This window comes from Hyperolius riggenbachi, chromosome 12, assembly GCF_040937935.1.
Source record: "Hyperolius riggenbachi isolate aHypRig1 chromosome 12, aHypRig1.pri, whole genome shotgun sequence".
NCBI classification, from domain to species: Eukaryota; Metazoa; Chordata; class Amphibia; order Anura; family Hyperoliidae; genus Hyperolius; species Hyperolius riggenbachi.
The window spans coordinates 227,920,250-227,935,501 of record NC_090657.1 but is presented as its reverse complement, the minus strand read 5'-3'; the positions used below and the strand labels follow the sequence as shown (position 1 = coordinate 227,935,501).

The window sequence follows — 15,252 nt, the reverse complement described above, 5'->3', positions numbered from 1 at the left end:
TGGGCAGACCGAAATCCAGATTGGAGTGGGTCTAGCAGTGAGTTGGCATTGAGGTACTGGGTAAGGCGTTTGTGAACCAGAAGCTCAAGGAGTTTTGAGGCAAAGGGGAGGAGGGAGATAGGACGGTAGTTGGAGGGTAGCGAGGGGTTGAGGGAGGGTTTCTTGAGCAGGGGTAGTACAGTGGCCTGCTTGAAGGCTGAGGGGAAGGTGCCTGTGGATAGGGAGAGGTTGAACAGGGTAGTGAGGACTGGGGCCAATTTCGTGAAGTGAGGCTGGAGTAAATCAGAAGGGATGGGGTCAAGGGGGGAAGTAGTGGTATGGGAAGTCTGCAGTAGGTGGTTGACTTCCTCGGTGGTAGTAGGAGTGAAGGATGTGAGGGGAGGATAGGGTGGAGGAGGAGCTGGTTGGGAGGGGGTGGGAGGTGAAGATTGGAGATTGGATATTTCCTGGCAGATGGAGACAATTTTGTTGGTGAAGTGGGTGGCTAAATCTGTGGCAGAGAGGGAGGAAACTGAGGGTGGGGGGGTGGGTTTAAGCAGGGAGTTGAAAGTGGCAAAAAGACGCCAGGGGTTGGAAGCTTGTGCTCCGATGAGCTTGGTAAAGTATTCCTGCTTCGCATGAGCAAGGGCAGTGTGGAACTGCAGCAGTCTTGTACTGTAGGAAATCCTGGTTAAGTCTAGTTTTTCTCCATTTCCGTTCAGTGGCGCGTGTTTTCCTCTGGAGGTTGCGAGTATGGGTAGTGTGCCAGGGCTGGGGGTTAGGGGGTCGGTTGCGGCGAAATATTGGTGGAGCAGCTTTCTCTAGGGCTGATGAGAGAGTTTGGCGATACTGAGCTGCAGCAAGATTAGGACAGGTTAGGGTGGGGAGAGTGGAGGGGAGGGCATGGAGGGGGTCAGCAAGGACACTAGGCTGGAGCTTGCGTAGGTCTCGCTGCCATCGACCAGGTGGGTGGGTGGCTAATTTGGAGGTGCCTTCCGTGAGGAGGTTGAAGGTGAGAAGGTGATGGTCTGAGGGTGGAAAGGGTGCGATGTCAAGGTCTGCAATGGTGGTGGATTTAGTGAATATAAGGTCGAAAGTGTGACCTGCAGTGTGAGTGGGGGTGTTGGCGTGTTGTACTAGTCCAAGTGAGTTGGACAGTGTTAGGCCAGAGCTTCAGCCACTAGGGGGCGTTCCATAGGCAGTAGCAGTGTTAGACCAGAGCTTCAGCCACTAGGGGGCTCTCTATAGGCAGTAGCAGTGTTAGGCCAGAGCTGCAGCCATTAGGGCGCACTCTATAGGCAGTAGCAGTGTTAGGCCAGAGCTGCAGCTGCTAGGGGGCGCTCTATAGGCAGTAGCAGTGTTAGACCAAGGCTGCAGCCACTAGGGGGCCCTATCTATATGCAGTAGCAGTGTTAGGCCAGAGCTGCAGCCACTAGGGGGCACTATATAGGCAGTAGTAGTGTTAGGCAAGAGCTGCAGCCACTAGGGGGCGCTCTATAGGCAGTAGCAGTGTTGGACCAGAGCTGAACCACTGGGGTCAGAGCAGGGGCTGGACATGCAGCACTGTCTGTAAATGTCTTTATGATACAGGATGCCTTTGGCTCAGAGCAGGGGCTGGACATGTAGCGCTGTCTGTACATATCTCTATGATACAGGCTGCCTCTGGCGTAAGAACAGGGGCTGGGCATGCAGCACTGTCTGTACATGTCTCTATGATACAGGCTGCCTCCGGCGTCAGAACAGGGGCTGGACATGCAGCACTGTCTGTACATGTCTCTATGATACAGGCTGCCTCTGGCGTCAGAGCAGAGACTGGACATGCAGCACTGTCTGTACATGTCTCTATGATACAGACTGCCTCTGGGGTCAGAGCAGGGGCTGGACATGCAGCACTGTCTGTACATGTCTCTATGATACAGGCTGCCTCTGGCGTCAGAGCAGGGGCTGGACATGCAGCACTGTCTGTACATGTCTCTATGATACAGGCTGCCTCTGGCGTCAGAGCAGAGACTGGACATGCAGCACTGTCTGTACATGTCTCTATGATACAGACTGCCTCTGGGGTCAGAGCAGGGGCTGGACATGCAGCACTGTCTGTACATGTCTCTATGATACAGGCTGCCTCTGGCGTCAGAGCAGGGGCTGGACATGCAGCACTGTCTGTACATGTCTCTATGATACAGACTGCCTCTGGAGTCAGAGCAGGGGCGGGACATGCAGCACTGTCTGTACATGTCTCTATGATACAGGCTGCCTCTGGCGTCAGAGCAGGGACTGGACATGCAGCACTGTCTGTACATGTCTCTATGATACAGACTGCCTCTGGGGTCAGAGCAGGGGCTGGACATGCAGCACTGTCTGTACATGTCTCTATGATACAGGCTGCCTCTGGCGTCAGAGCAGGGGCTGGACATGCAGCACTGTCTGTACATGTCTCTATGATACAGGCTGCCTCTGGCATCAGAGCAGGGGCTGGACATGCAGCACTGTCTGTAAATGTCTCTATGATACAGGCTGCCTCTGGCGTCAGAGCAGGGACTGGACATGCAGCACTGTCTGTACATGTCTCTATGATACAGGCTGCCTCTGGGGTCAGAGCAGGGGCTGGACATGCAGCACTGTCTGTACATATCTTTATGCTACAGGATGCCTCTGGCTCAGAGCAGGGGCTGGACATGTAGCGCTGTCTGTACATATCTCTATGATACAGGCTGCCTCTGGCGTCAGAGCAGGGGCTGGACAAGCAGCACTGTCTGTACATGTCTCTATGATACAGGCTGCCTCTGGCATCAGAGCAGGTGCTGGACATGCAGCACTGTCTGTAAATGTCTCTATGATACAGGCTGCCTCTGGCATCAGAGCAGGGGCTGGGTATGCAGCATTGTCTGTACAAGTCTCTATGATACAGGCTGTCTCCGGCGTCAGAACAGAGGCTGGACATGCAGCACTGTCTGTACATGTCTCTATGATACAGGCTGCCTCTGGGGTCAGAGCAGGGGCTGGACATGCAGCACTGTCTGTACATGTCTCTATGATACAGGCTGCCTCTGGCGTCAGAGCAGGGGCTGGACATGCAGCACTGTCTGTACATGTCTGTCTCTATGATACAGGCTGCCTCTGGCGTCAGAGCAGAGACTGGACCTGCAGCACTGTCTGTACATGTCTCTATGATACAGACTGCCTCTGGGGTCAGAGCAGGGGCTGGACATGCAGCACTGTCTGTACATGTCTCTATGATACAGGCTGCCTCTGGGGTCAGAGCAGGGGCTGGACATGCAGCACTGTCTGTACATGTCTCTATGATACAGGCTGCCTCTGGCGTCAGAGCAGGGGCTGGACATGCAGCACTGTCTGTACATGTCTCTATGATACAGGCTGCCTCTGGCGTCAGAGCAGAGACTGGACATGCAGCACTGTCTGTACATGTCTCTATGATACAGACTGCCTCTGGGGTCAGAGCAGGGGCTGGACATGCAGCACTGTCTGTACATGTCTCTATGATACAGGCTGCCTCTGGCGTCAGAGCAGGGGCTGGACATGCAGCACTGTCTGTACATGTCTCTATGATACAGACTGCCTCTGGAGTCAGAGCAGGGGCGGGACATGCAGCACTGTCTGTACATGTCTCTATGATACAGGCTGCCTCTGGCGTCAGAGCAGGGACTGGACATGCAGCACTGTCTGTACATGTCTCTATGATACAGACTGCCTCTGGGGTCAGAGCAGGGGCTGAGCATGCAGCATTGTCTGTACATGTCTCTATGATACAGATTGCCTCTGGGGTTAGAGCAGGGGCTGGACATGCAGCACTGTCTGTACATGTCTCTATGATACAGACTGCCTCTGGGGTCAGAGCAGGGGCTGGACATGCAGCACTGTCTGTACATGTCTCTATGATACAGGCTGCCTCTGGCGTCAGAGCAGGGGCTGGACATGCAGCACTGTCTGTACATGTCTCTATGATACAGGCTGCCTCTGGCATCAGAGCAGGGGCTGGATATGCAGCACTGTCTGTACATGTCTCTATGATACAGGCTGCCTCTGGCATCAGAGCAGGGGCTGGACATGCTGCACTGTCTGTGCATGTCTCTATGGTACAGGTTGCCTCTAGCATTAGAGCAGGGGCTGTACATGCAGCACTGTCTGTACATGTCTCTTTGCAAAGCTGCCTGCAGCCACTAGCGCACACTCTATAGGCAGTAGCAGTGTTAGGCCGGAGCTGCAGGCACTAGGGGGTGCTCTATAGGCAGTAGCAGTGTTAGGCTAAAGCTGCAGCCACTTGGAGGCATTCTATAGGCAGTATTAGTGTTAGGCCAGAGCTGCAGCCACTAGGGCACGTTCTATAGACAGTAGCAGTGTTAGGCCAGAGCTGCAGCCACTAGGAGACTCTGTATAGGCAGTAGCAGTGTTAGACCAGAGCTGCAGCCACTAGGGGGCATTCTATAGGCAGTAGCAGTGTTAGGCCAGAGTTGCAGCCACTAGGGGGTGCTCTATAGGCAGTAGCAGTGTTAGGCCAGAGCTGCAGCCACTAGGGGGCACTATATAGGCAGTAGCAGTGTTAGGCCAGAGCTGCAGCCACTAGGGGGCGCTCTATAGGCGGTAGCAGTGTTAGGCCAGAGCTTCAGCCACTAGGGAGCGTTCTATAGGTAGTAGCAGTGTTAAGCCAGAGCTGCAGCCACTAGGGGGCGCTCTATAGGCAGTAGCAGTGTTAGGCCAGAGCTGAAGCCACTAGGGGGCGCTCTATAGGCGGTAGCAGTGTTAGGCCAGAGCTGCAGCCACTAGGGGGCGCTCTATAGGCGGTAGCAGTGTTGGGCCAGAGCTGCAGCCACTAGGGGGCGCTCTATAGGCAGTAGCAGTGTTAGGCCAGAGCTGCAGCCACTAGGGGGCCCTATCTAGTGGCAGTAGCAGTGTTAGGCCAGAGTTGCAGCCATTAGGGCACACTCTATAGGCAGTACAAGGCGTGTATAAAAAAAAAAGGGCGCCTGGAAAAAAGGGCGCAGGATATAGCCGAAATTATGCCGCCGTTAAACTCTTGAATTCCATTCACTGGCTTCCCCCCTCAGGCCGGTAGTCAGACCATATGTGTTCGCTGTGTCCTGCCCCATTGCCCCAAATTAGTGCCTCCCTTGTTCAAGCTACACCTACCACTGCACTATCGCTTCTTCTCAGCAATACACACTATTGCTTCTTCACTGCAATACGTCATCCATTGGTTGCTGCTGCTGTCGTTGTTGTGAGATGTCGTGGTTAGATGTTAGATGTCATGGTTGCTATTAGATGTGTACTGTTGTTGCCTTCTCATTGTCTCATTGTCTCTCTGTCTTGTTTCTTTGTTTTGTTTTTGCTGCTGAGTTCTCTGTCCGTGCCCAACCCAATTCCGGGCATGACCCAGTCATGCTTGGCGAAATAAACTTGATTCTGATTCTGATTCTGAGAACCATATTTTTTGTTTAATAGCTTGTAAATGAAAATTTAGTGCTAAATAGGTTGAATAAACGGAAATTAAATGGCAAAATACCGTCTATAACAACAAACGAATTCTGAAATGAAACATCAAATAGCGTCTATAACAAAAAACAATATTTACACTTGTGTTAAGCATAGTAATACAATGGTAGATTTTACAGATATTTTACAGCAATTATACCTAACTGTAGGCTCACACAGATGTATCCCTATCCCTAACCCCTAGACCCCTCCTTTGTGTAAATATACATAATTTAATAAATTGTATATATTACATGTATTGTACTGTAACTATACCTAACCCTACTCTCACACAGAACCCTCCCTGTACCTATCCCTAACCCCTAGACGCCCACGGTGATGCCTAACCCTAACCACCCCCCTGGTGGTGCCTAACCCTAACCACCTTCCTGGTGGTGCCTAACCCTAAGACCCCCCTGGTGGTGCCTAACCCTAACCACCCCCCGGTGGTGCCTAACCCTAACCACCCCCCCTGGTGGTGCCTAACCCTAACCACCTTCCTGGTGGTGCCTAACCCTAAGACCGCCCTGGTGGTGCCTCACCCTAACACCCTCCTGGTGGTGCCTAACCCTAACCACCTTCCTGGTGGTGCCTAACCCTAAGACCCCCCTGGTGGTGCCTAACCCTAAGACCCCCCTGGTGGTGCCTAACCCTAAGACCCCCCTGGTGGTGCCTAACCCTAAGACCCTCCTGGTGGTGCCTAACCCTAAGACCCCCCTGGTGGTGCCTAACCCTAAGACCCTCCTGGTGGTGCCTAACCCTAAGACCCCCCTGGTGGTGCCTAGCCCTAACCATCCCCCTGATGGTGCCTAATCCTAACCATCCCCACTGCACAAACACCCTCACACACATATAAACAATAATATATTTAATCCTTAAAATACTTCACTATAAATAACATGAATAGAATAATTTATATATTTGTAATAAAATAAATAGCCGTAAAATCACATACACAATATTATTATAAATAGAAATATATATATATATATATATATATATATATATATATATATATATATATATATATATATATATATATATACAGTGGGGTGCAAAAGTATTCTGCCCCCTTGAAGTTTTCCACATGTTGTCATATTACTGCCACAAACATGAATCATGCTCTGGGGGTGCATCTCTTCAGCAGGGACAGGGAAGCTGGTCAGAGTTGATGGGAAGATGGGTGGAGCCAAACACAGGGCAATCTTGGAAGAAAACCTCTTGGAGTATGCAAAAGACTTGAGACTGGGGCGGAGGTTCACCTTCCAGCAGAACAACGACCCTAAACATAAAGCCAGGGCAACAATGGAATGGTTTAAAACAAAACATATCCATGTGTTAGAATGGCCCAGTCAAAGTCCAGATCTAAATCCAATCGAGAATCTGTGGCAAGATCTGAAAACTGCTCTTCACAAACGCTGTCCATCTAATCTGACTGAGCTGGAGCTGTTTTGCAAAGAAGAATGGGCAAGGATTTCAGTCTCTAGATGTGCAAAGCTGGTAGAGACATACCCTAAAAGACTGGCAGCTGTAATTGCAGCAAAAGGTGGTTCTACAAAGTATTGACTCAGGGGGCCGAATAATTACGCACACCCCACTTTGCAGTTATTTATTTGTAAAAAAATGTTTGGAATCATGTATGATTTTCGTTCCACTTCTCATGTGTACACCACTTTGTATTGGTCTTTCACGTGGAATTCCAATAAAATTGATTCAAGTTTGTGGCAGTAATGTGACAAAATGTGGAAAACGTCAAGGGGGCCGAATACTTTTGCAAACCACTGTGTATATATATATATATTAGAATAGATAGCCTTACAATCACGAACGCATTCAAAATCTTAAAATAACAGTAATATTAAAAGCGATATATTAGTACGTTAATAAAACTATAATTGACGCATTATAAGTGTAAAAAGCAAAGTTAATACCAAAAGCGATGTATTTGTAATAGAATAAGGTTGAAAACTATATTTAAGCATTATACGTATGAAAACGAATTTTAAATGATAAAATAAGTACAAACGATTATTTACTTGTTACAGCCCTGAAAGCGAAATTTAACAATGGAAAAATATAAGCGAAATTTAAAAACGATAAAATAAGTAAACCACAAAGTTAAAACGAACTTGTAAACGATATTTGTAATAAACCTTGCTCTGTAAACGAAAACTTTTGTTAACACGATCCCTGCAACTGCTATTCCTCGGGTGCCCTAATTTCCTCTCTGGCGCCCAACAGCCGATATTTTGCATTGCAGTCTATGGCGGCGCCCTTTTTGTCCACTAGCCATATGCGCCCTTTTTTACTGCTTCGAGTACCAGTGTTAGGCCAGAGCTGCAGCCACTAGGGGGCGCTCTATAGGCAGTAGCAGTGTTAGGCCAGAGCTGCAGCCACTAGGGGGTGCTCTATAGACAGTAGCAGTGTTAGGCCACAGCTGCAGGCACTAGGGGGTGCTCTATAGGCAGTAGCAGTGTTAGGCCAGAGCTGCAGCCACTAGGGGGCGCTCCATAGGCAGTAGCAGTGTTAGGCCAGAGCTGCACCACTAGGGGGCGCTCTATAGGCAGTAGCAGTGTTAGGCCAGAGCTGCAGCCACTAGGGAGCGCTCTACAGGCAGTAGCAGTGTTAGGCCAGAGCTGCAGCCACTAGGGGGCGCTCTATAGGCAGTAGCAGTGTTAGGCCAGAGCTGCAGCCACTAGGGGGTGCTCTATAGACAGTAGCAGTGTTAGGCCAGAGCTGCAGCCACTAGAGGGTGCTCTATAGGCAGTAGCAGTGTTAGGCCAGAGCTGCAGCCACTAGGGAGCGCTCTACAGGCAGTAGCAGTGTTAGGCCAGAGCTGCAGCCACTAGGGGGCGCTCTATAGGCAGTAGCAGTGTTAGGCCAGAGCTGCATCCACTAAGGGGTGCTCTATAGGCAGTAGCAGTGTTAGACTAGATCTGCAACCACTAGGGGGCACTCAGTAGGCAGTAGCAGTGTTAGGGAGTCTTGTTCATGGTCTCCTTACTGAATAGGTGCTGGCTTGCTGAACAGGAAGAGGCAGAGCACACTATCCAGCAACTATTGTTGCTGTAAAATGATCCTGTCACCCCCAGCTCTGGTGACTCAGAACATTATTAATCTCCACCATATCAAATAACAAGAACAAATTCCTGGAATCTGTTGTTGTGATACTAAGACAACAAAGTGTAATAAGCTATAGAAAACATGACTTCTATAACAGCTCAGCCAGTGACGAAACTCTTGCAGTGTACATAAATGGCCAGCAGGTGTCTCTGCTGAACAATTTGCTGGTGATAGAGGAAACTCCTGCAGTGTACATAATGGCCAGCAGGTGGCTGGCAAGAATCTGGAGAATGGAAAGCAAAACTCGGGATTTTTTTTGTCCTATTTCATTTTAGTGATATGTAGGTGAAGTCTTAGGATATATAAGTGAAGCTGAGATGGAGTCCAGAATGAGAAAAGCTAGAGGCAGACCGAGAAGACCTCGCACCTCTGAAAAATACAGCAGAAACGCAACCTTGTGTCCAGCACAGAGACTCCTCACCAGTTCCAGACTGCAAGGACAACTTCTAAGCCACCTAGTCAGGTAAGAGGTCCCCAGCAGCTTCACCTGCAGTCTGAGGGACACCTGACGTGGGCAAGCTATTGTCACATTTATCTGAAGGATCTGGTAGCTGTGTCCATTATGCTGATCCTCTGACTTGGAATGTCTGGCTCACTGCTCCTTGCTTTATTCACTGTTTTCTCCTGGGTAATATTTTCACATTTTAGCAATAAAATGCCTTTTAAGCCACCAGCGAGCGAGAAAATACTCGGAATAATTTTGACAGAACTTTTTCCCCTAGTTTTTGGAATTTTTTCCAATTATCGAGTGCTGAAACGTTAGTATAAATAGAAGATAAAAAATGATCTCCTCTGAGAAAATGTAAGAGAAAAAGTGAATTGCATACGGGCCACTGACTCAAAAGCAGTTTGCAGATCAGACGCTCTGACTCCCACCATCTGCCTGCTCCTTCAGGTGGGTCAATCAGAAATGACTGAATCTAGAGGGTGAGCATCATTACTGGACAATGATAGCTTCCATATTCTTCTCACTTCAGGTTCCCTTTTGTTACGATGTATGACTAATGCCTACCTAATACCATATAGTCATATATATAATGTCTTCTGTCTCTCATTCCAGGCACAATGGCCAACACATATATCTGCACAACCCTCCTCCTGAGCTTAAGCATCATGGTCTCCGCCCAAACCTGCACATGGAAACATTCGCACATGCTGATGGGGCAAATTCTGGAGACCTTCGGTAAAATGGTAAGTTCCTTCCACTAATCTGCTCTTCACCAGAAGCACTTATTGCTAGCGGTCTTCTCTGCCACTGCACAATGTAAAGAGACCTCACGCAAGTCTCTTCTCAGGCTTTTTATCCTATATCAGACATGTGTCCAATCGTCGAAACACTACAATTGTATATGTAGGATGCAGATATAACCACCGTTAGCATAGGAACCCCTCTAGGAGATTGGCCTTGCTGCCGGCAGAGGGGCTTAACCAACATGCCTATTGGATATGTGGCACCAACAATCCAGTTTATTTTTCGATGTTGTGTTAGCCGCTGGCTCTCTATGAGTTTTTGAGCTGTGGTCTCTTTACATTCTGCTCTGTGTATTGCCTGGTGAGCTCCTCATATGACGGTTATTGGTCTGTTCCCAGGTCTCTTTACATTCTGCTCTGTGTATCTGTCTGGTGAGCTCCTTATTTGATGGTTGTTGGTCTAACTAAGCGACTAACATTTCTCATTCTCTGTCAGTGCGAGCCGACAGACCTCTTCTGTTCACCTCCGTCTCATTATAGAGCTCTCCCACCCAACTTCTGCTTAGATATCTCACTCTTCTTCATCCAGTATGGAAGTCCACGTCTGATGTCTCCCTTTTCCTATCTCTCTTGTATGTATAGAGCTCTCCCACCCAACTTATGCTTAAATATCTTACTCTTCTTCATCCAGTATGGAAGTCCACGTCTGATGTCTCCCTTTTCCCATCTCTCTTGTATGTATAGAGCTCTCCCACCCATCTTCTGCTTAGATATATTACTCTTCTTCATCCAGTATGGAAGTCCACGTCTAATGTCTCCCTTTTCCTATCTCTCTTGTATGTTTAGAGCTCTCCCACCCATCTTCTGCTTAGATATGTTACTCTTCTTCCAGTATGGAAGTCCACGTCTGGTGTCTCCATTTTCCTATCTCTCTTGGATGTTTGTGAAGATGCAGAATGTGGATTCCTCCTACTCCTCCTTCCATGCTCTTCCAGAATTCTTCAGCCCCTCCTCTGCGGGTCTTATATAGCACCACCTTAACCATCATGAACAAATATACTGTACATTGGTCTTGGTGATCTCTTTCCTTTTGTCTGGACACATCTGTTGAGGTTCTGTTCTTATCACTTTTGTAAGTGTTGTATATTTTAATGATACTGTGTACTGGTTAATGGAACATTTGTGATAACATGTTTTGCAGGTTCCAGTGGAAAAGCTTTCTGGGGCTTGTCTGAGTAACCACAGTCTCCCCGATATAAAGAGTCTCTACCAGATCCAGAAGGTAGGTGATCTGCATGATTTGCAATGATAGTGGGGGGGGGGGGGGGGGTAGAGTGGAGGGGAAATGGTTTGCAGACATGAAAATACAGAGGGACTTAGACCTGGGTGAGTCAACCAGTCTGCCAGACCACTCTCCTGCCACCATTGCACCAGGCTGATGGTGGTCCTATGGCTGGTTCATGTACTGCCCAAAATCATTATTCAGGCTCACAGAAAATAATGAGCAGTGGAGTGTTGTATCACGCATTGTAGAGTATTGTAATGTGTATTGTAGAGTGTTGTATCGTGCATTGTAGAGTATTGTAATGTGTATTGTAGAGTGTTGTATCGTGCATTGTAGAGTGTTGTATCGTGCATTGTACAGTAGTATAATGCGTATTGTAGAGTGTTGTATCGTGCATTGTAGAGTGTTGTATCGTGCATTGTAGAGTGTTGTATCATGCATTGTACAGTAATGTAATGCGTATTGTAGAGTATTGGACCCGGTAAGCCATCAGTAAAAGCATAAAGTTTTGCATCTGGATGATACCATTTATTGGCTTACTTAGAGGCAAAAAAGTAAGCTTTCTCACTGTGTCTCTTCCATCCTTCCAGGCAGAGTCAGCAGCCATTGCTGTGAGTGAAGTTTTCAATCAAACCCTCCAGTTTTACAGAACAAACCAGAAGACACTGGACTACGAGCAGCGAGCTCAGGAGAGACTAGAGCAGCTTCTGCATGACCAGCAGGTGGAGCTGTCTGACTGCGTAAGTGTTTCTCAGCATTGCTATGGTGTGAGTGCCTGTATTGCTCAGGCACCCCTTAAAGGACAACTGAAGTGAGAGGGATATGGAGACTGCCATATGTATATTTCCTGTAACACAATACCAGTTGCCTGGCAGTCCTGCTGATCTCCCTGGCTGCAGTAGTGTGTTACTCACACACCAGAAACAAACTTGCAGCTAATTCAGTCACACTTCAGTCAACTGATCTGCTTGTTGTATTAGAGGCAGAGGATCAGCAGGACACCTGACTGTCCTGCTGATCCTCTGCCTCTAATACAACATTGTTTAACCACTTAAGGACCAGGGGATATTTCGCTGATCAGTGCTCTCCAGCCCAGAGCACAGATTAGCAGGCAGGCAGGGCGATCGGACTGCCCCCCTTTTTCCCCCACTAGGGGGATGTCCTGCTGGGGGGACAGCGTCTGTCTTGGTTTAGCAGGGGGGGGGGCTCCTCAAAGCCCCCCTCCGAAGCGCTATTCCCCCCTCCCTCTCCTCCTTACTGTGGGCGGCATAGGACGGCGATCCATCCGATGCCGCCTCTAACAGGCTTCAGCCTATCAGACTGCGGAGATCCCCAGCCAGAGGCCGGGGATCGCCGATCTCCTTTACGGCGCTGCTGCGACAGCAGCGCCATATGATGTAAACACAGGGTATTTCTTCCCCGCGTGTTTACATTTCGCCTGCGAGCCGCGACCGGAGGCTCGCAGGCTGTTCACGGAGACACCCTCCGTGAACTGACATGGAATGAGCAGCCGTTTCCATGGAAACCTACAAACAACCAGGCGCCGCCTATCGGCGTTAGCTGGTCGTTAGGTGGTTAATAATATGTCAGCCTCCATATCCCGCTCACTTCCACTGTACTTTAACACAAATATGCTTGCTACAAATAATCCATAATTGTTTATAAATGCTTTAGAAACATTCCCCTTTACCCGTAAAAACATTTATTTATGATTTTCGTCTGTAAAGTAACACAATGGATTGACTAGACTCCGGACATTTACATTGTGCTTTTAAATTGTGCTCTCCTCCCGGAGATGACCGGGATCATTAGGGAGCCGTGCCCATCCTGCTGATCCCTATGGCCAGTTAAGTAACCCCAGAGAACATAAGATTTAAGCCCCCCATATTGTATGGATGTGATATGCACTTATTTCTTGACTAGTTCAAACAGGAGACCAACCTATGGAAATTTCTTTCTTCCAGATCCCAGGTGGGTCAGAGAACCAGCTCTTCATAAAACGGATCAGACAGAGGTTCGTCAGTCTGCAGAAGATCCTGGAGGAGCAGGTAAGCTTTCTTCCCATATTTACTCCAGGGAGGTGTGTGTGGGGGGGGAGTCCGCACTCACTGATGCACTACAACACCAGCAGACATGGGCCTCAATTCACTAAGATCACTCTGGAGATAATAAGGCAAGAGAAAACTTACCTCCACACAGTGAGCGAGCTATCTTATCTCTCCATTCCTTAACTTACCTCCTCTGTAGTTAAGTTACATCCTCTGTAGTTATTATGTAGAATTCTGGAGTTATTTTAAGGATTGAAGAGTTAACTTAAAGACAGAAGAGTTAACGTTAGATTTGTCTGAGGTAAAATGTTTCCTGACTACCATCACCATGGTAACAACTCTAGAAACATTGTTAAGGACAGGAGATAAGCTTAGTGAATTGAGGCCATGATCTGGACCTTCATACCATCCCTCAGCTCTCCTCCCCCCTTCATTCCTGCTTTAACAGCTCTTTGCAATCTCTCCATCTCTACCAGCATTTTCTCTTCTCAGTTCAAACAGGCATTCTTTACACCACTAATCATAAAACCGTCTCTCCAACCACCCTCCTGTCTTGCTTCTTCCCTTTGTTTCTAAACGGGTGGAAGGACACATCCATTCAGAACTGTCTGGCTATCTTTCTAATAACTCGTTGTTTGGTCCCCTTCAGTTTCCACCCCACCATTCCACGGAAACAGTCCATACTGAAGATGCTAATAAGCTCCTCATATGGCCCAGGCTCCATGGTCATAGTCCTCTCCTCTGCCTTTCACACTGTTGACCATTTTCTGCTTCTTGAGATCCACTCATTTCTCCTTACCTGTCTGTTCTTTCCCTTTCTCCTACTCAAAAGGTGACCACTAATGATCCAATCTTTTTCATCCAATCTTACATTTTCTATGTAATATGAGGGACTTCCTAAACTATCCATTCAATATATTCACTCAGTTTACTCTTCTACTACATAGATTTGGTAAGATGGGATTATTAGCGGCCACTTTAACACTAACTTCTTCCCTCATCCGCTGTCTGATGGTGTACCTCAAGGCTCTGTTTTTCGGCTTCTTAGATCTATCCCTCACCATAAGTCGTACATTTCCAAGCACCAAACCCACCCACAACCTTCGCCCTCTTCTCCTCTAGTTTCATAACTTTCTCTCAATTTCATATCCCACCTCTCCTATCCAAATACCTTCCAGCCCTTGTCCACCCAGCTCCTGGCTGGGAAACCTTCCAATGCACCCCACAACATCTTCACACAAGCTTACAACTTGTCTTTATAGACCCCTTCCGAGGCTTATTGACTTCTGCTTGTGATGCCTGTTATGCTTGCCTCATCCTCCCCCTCTAGATTGCAAGCTCCTCCACCTAACATTTATCATATTTGTTTTACTTCTTTATCACATATTGCTGGGTGTTAGCATCCCATGCGTGACCTCTGTATATAGTACTCATGTTCATGGATGCTCTGATTCTACTATATGTATTTATATACGGAAGATGTTGTCACCATATAAATATAATCATTTCCCCCATTCTATCTTGCAGGAAGACAAGCTATGTGCACAGACCATTGTCCACTCTGATATCAGGACGAACCTATTGCTAACGGCGCAGCTGTCTTTCCGCATGAGAAGACTCCGCCTACTGAAGAAATTACCATAACCGCACAACTATGATCATCAAACATGCACTATCTAACGAGCACATATTTATTAAGATGTATTTATTTTTATATATTTATTTTATTTATATATTTATTTAAATGTTCAGACTTATTTATTAAATTATTAATTTTTTTACATTCACAAACTCTTGTTATTTCTTTAGAAAATGTTGCACTCATGGGGGGTTGCTTCAAAATTAGCGGCCGCTATGAACTCTATGCTCGTTCCTTGCAGCATAGCATGCCTTACTTAGTTACACATGTTGCTTCTTTAGCAACGCCGCTCCTTTAAATACCGGCTGCAGCTGTAGTATCGCAACCGTGTTACTTCACTAGTGCAACCGCTACTATGCTAATTACCTTAGTTACTAGGTAGTAATTGGTAATTGTTTTTTAATGGTTGTTTATTTAACAAATTGTTTTTTAATAAATCAACCCTATTATCAGAGATTGCCAAAGGTGACCATAGGAGCTTACAGCAGTCATTAACAGCG

General features: G+C 47.5%; 1 protein-coding gene across 1 annotated transcript; it reads left to right on the top strand.

The window, feature by feature from the left end:
* The first annotated feature begins 9,702 nt into the window (after positions 1 to 9,702).
* LOC137541080 (interferon beta-like) lies at positions 9,703 to 14,757 on the top strand. Its single transcript, XM_068262221.1, has 5 exons — positions 9,703 to 9,780; positions 10,982 to 11,062; positions 11,656 to 11,805; positions 13,030 to 13,113; positions 14,641 to 14,757. The coding sequence occupies exons 1-5, from the start codon at positions 9,703 to 9,705 to the stop codon at positions 14,755 to 14,757; spliced, it is 510 nt and encodes a 169-aa protein (XP_068118322.1).
* The last annotated feature ends 495 nt before the right edge of the window (positions 14,758 to 15,252 follow it).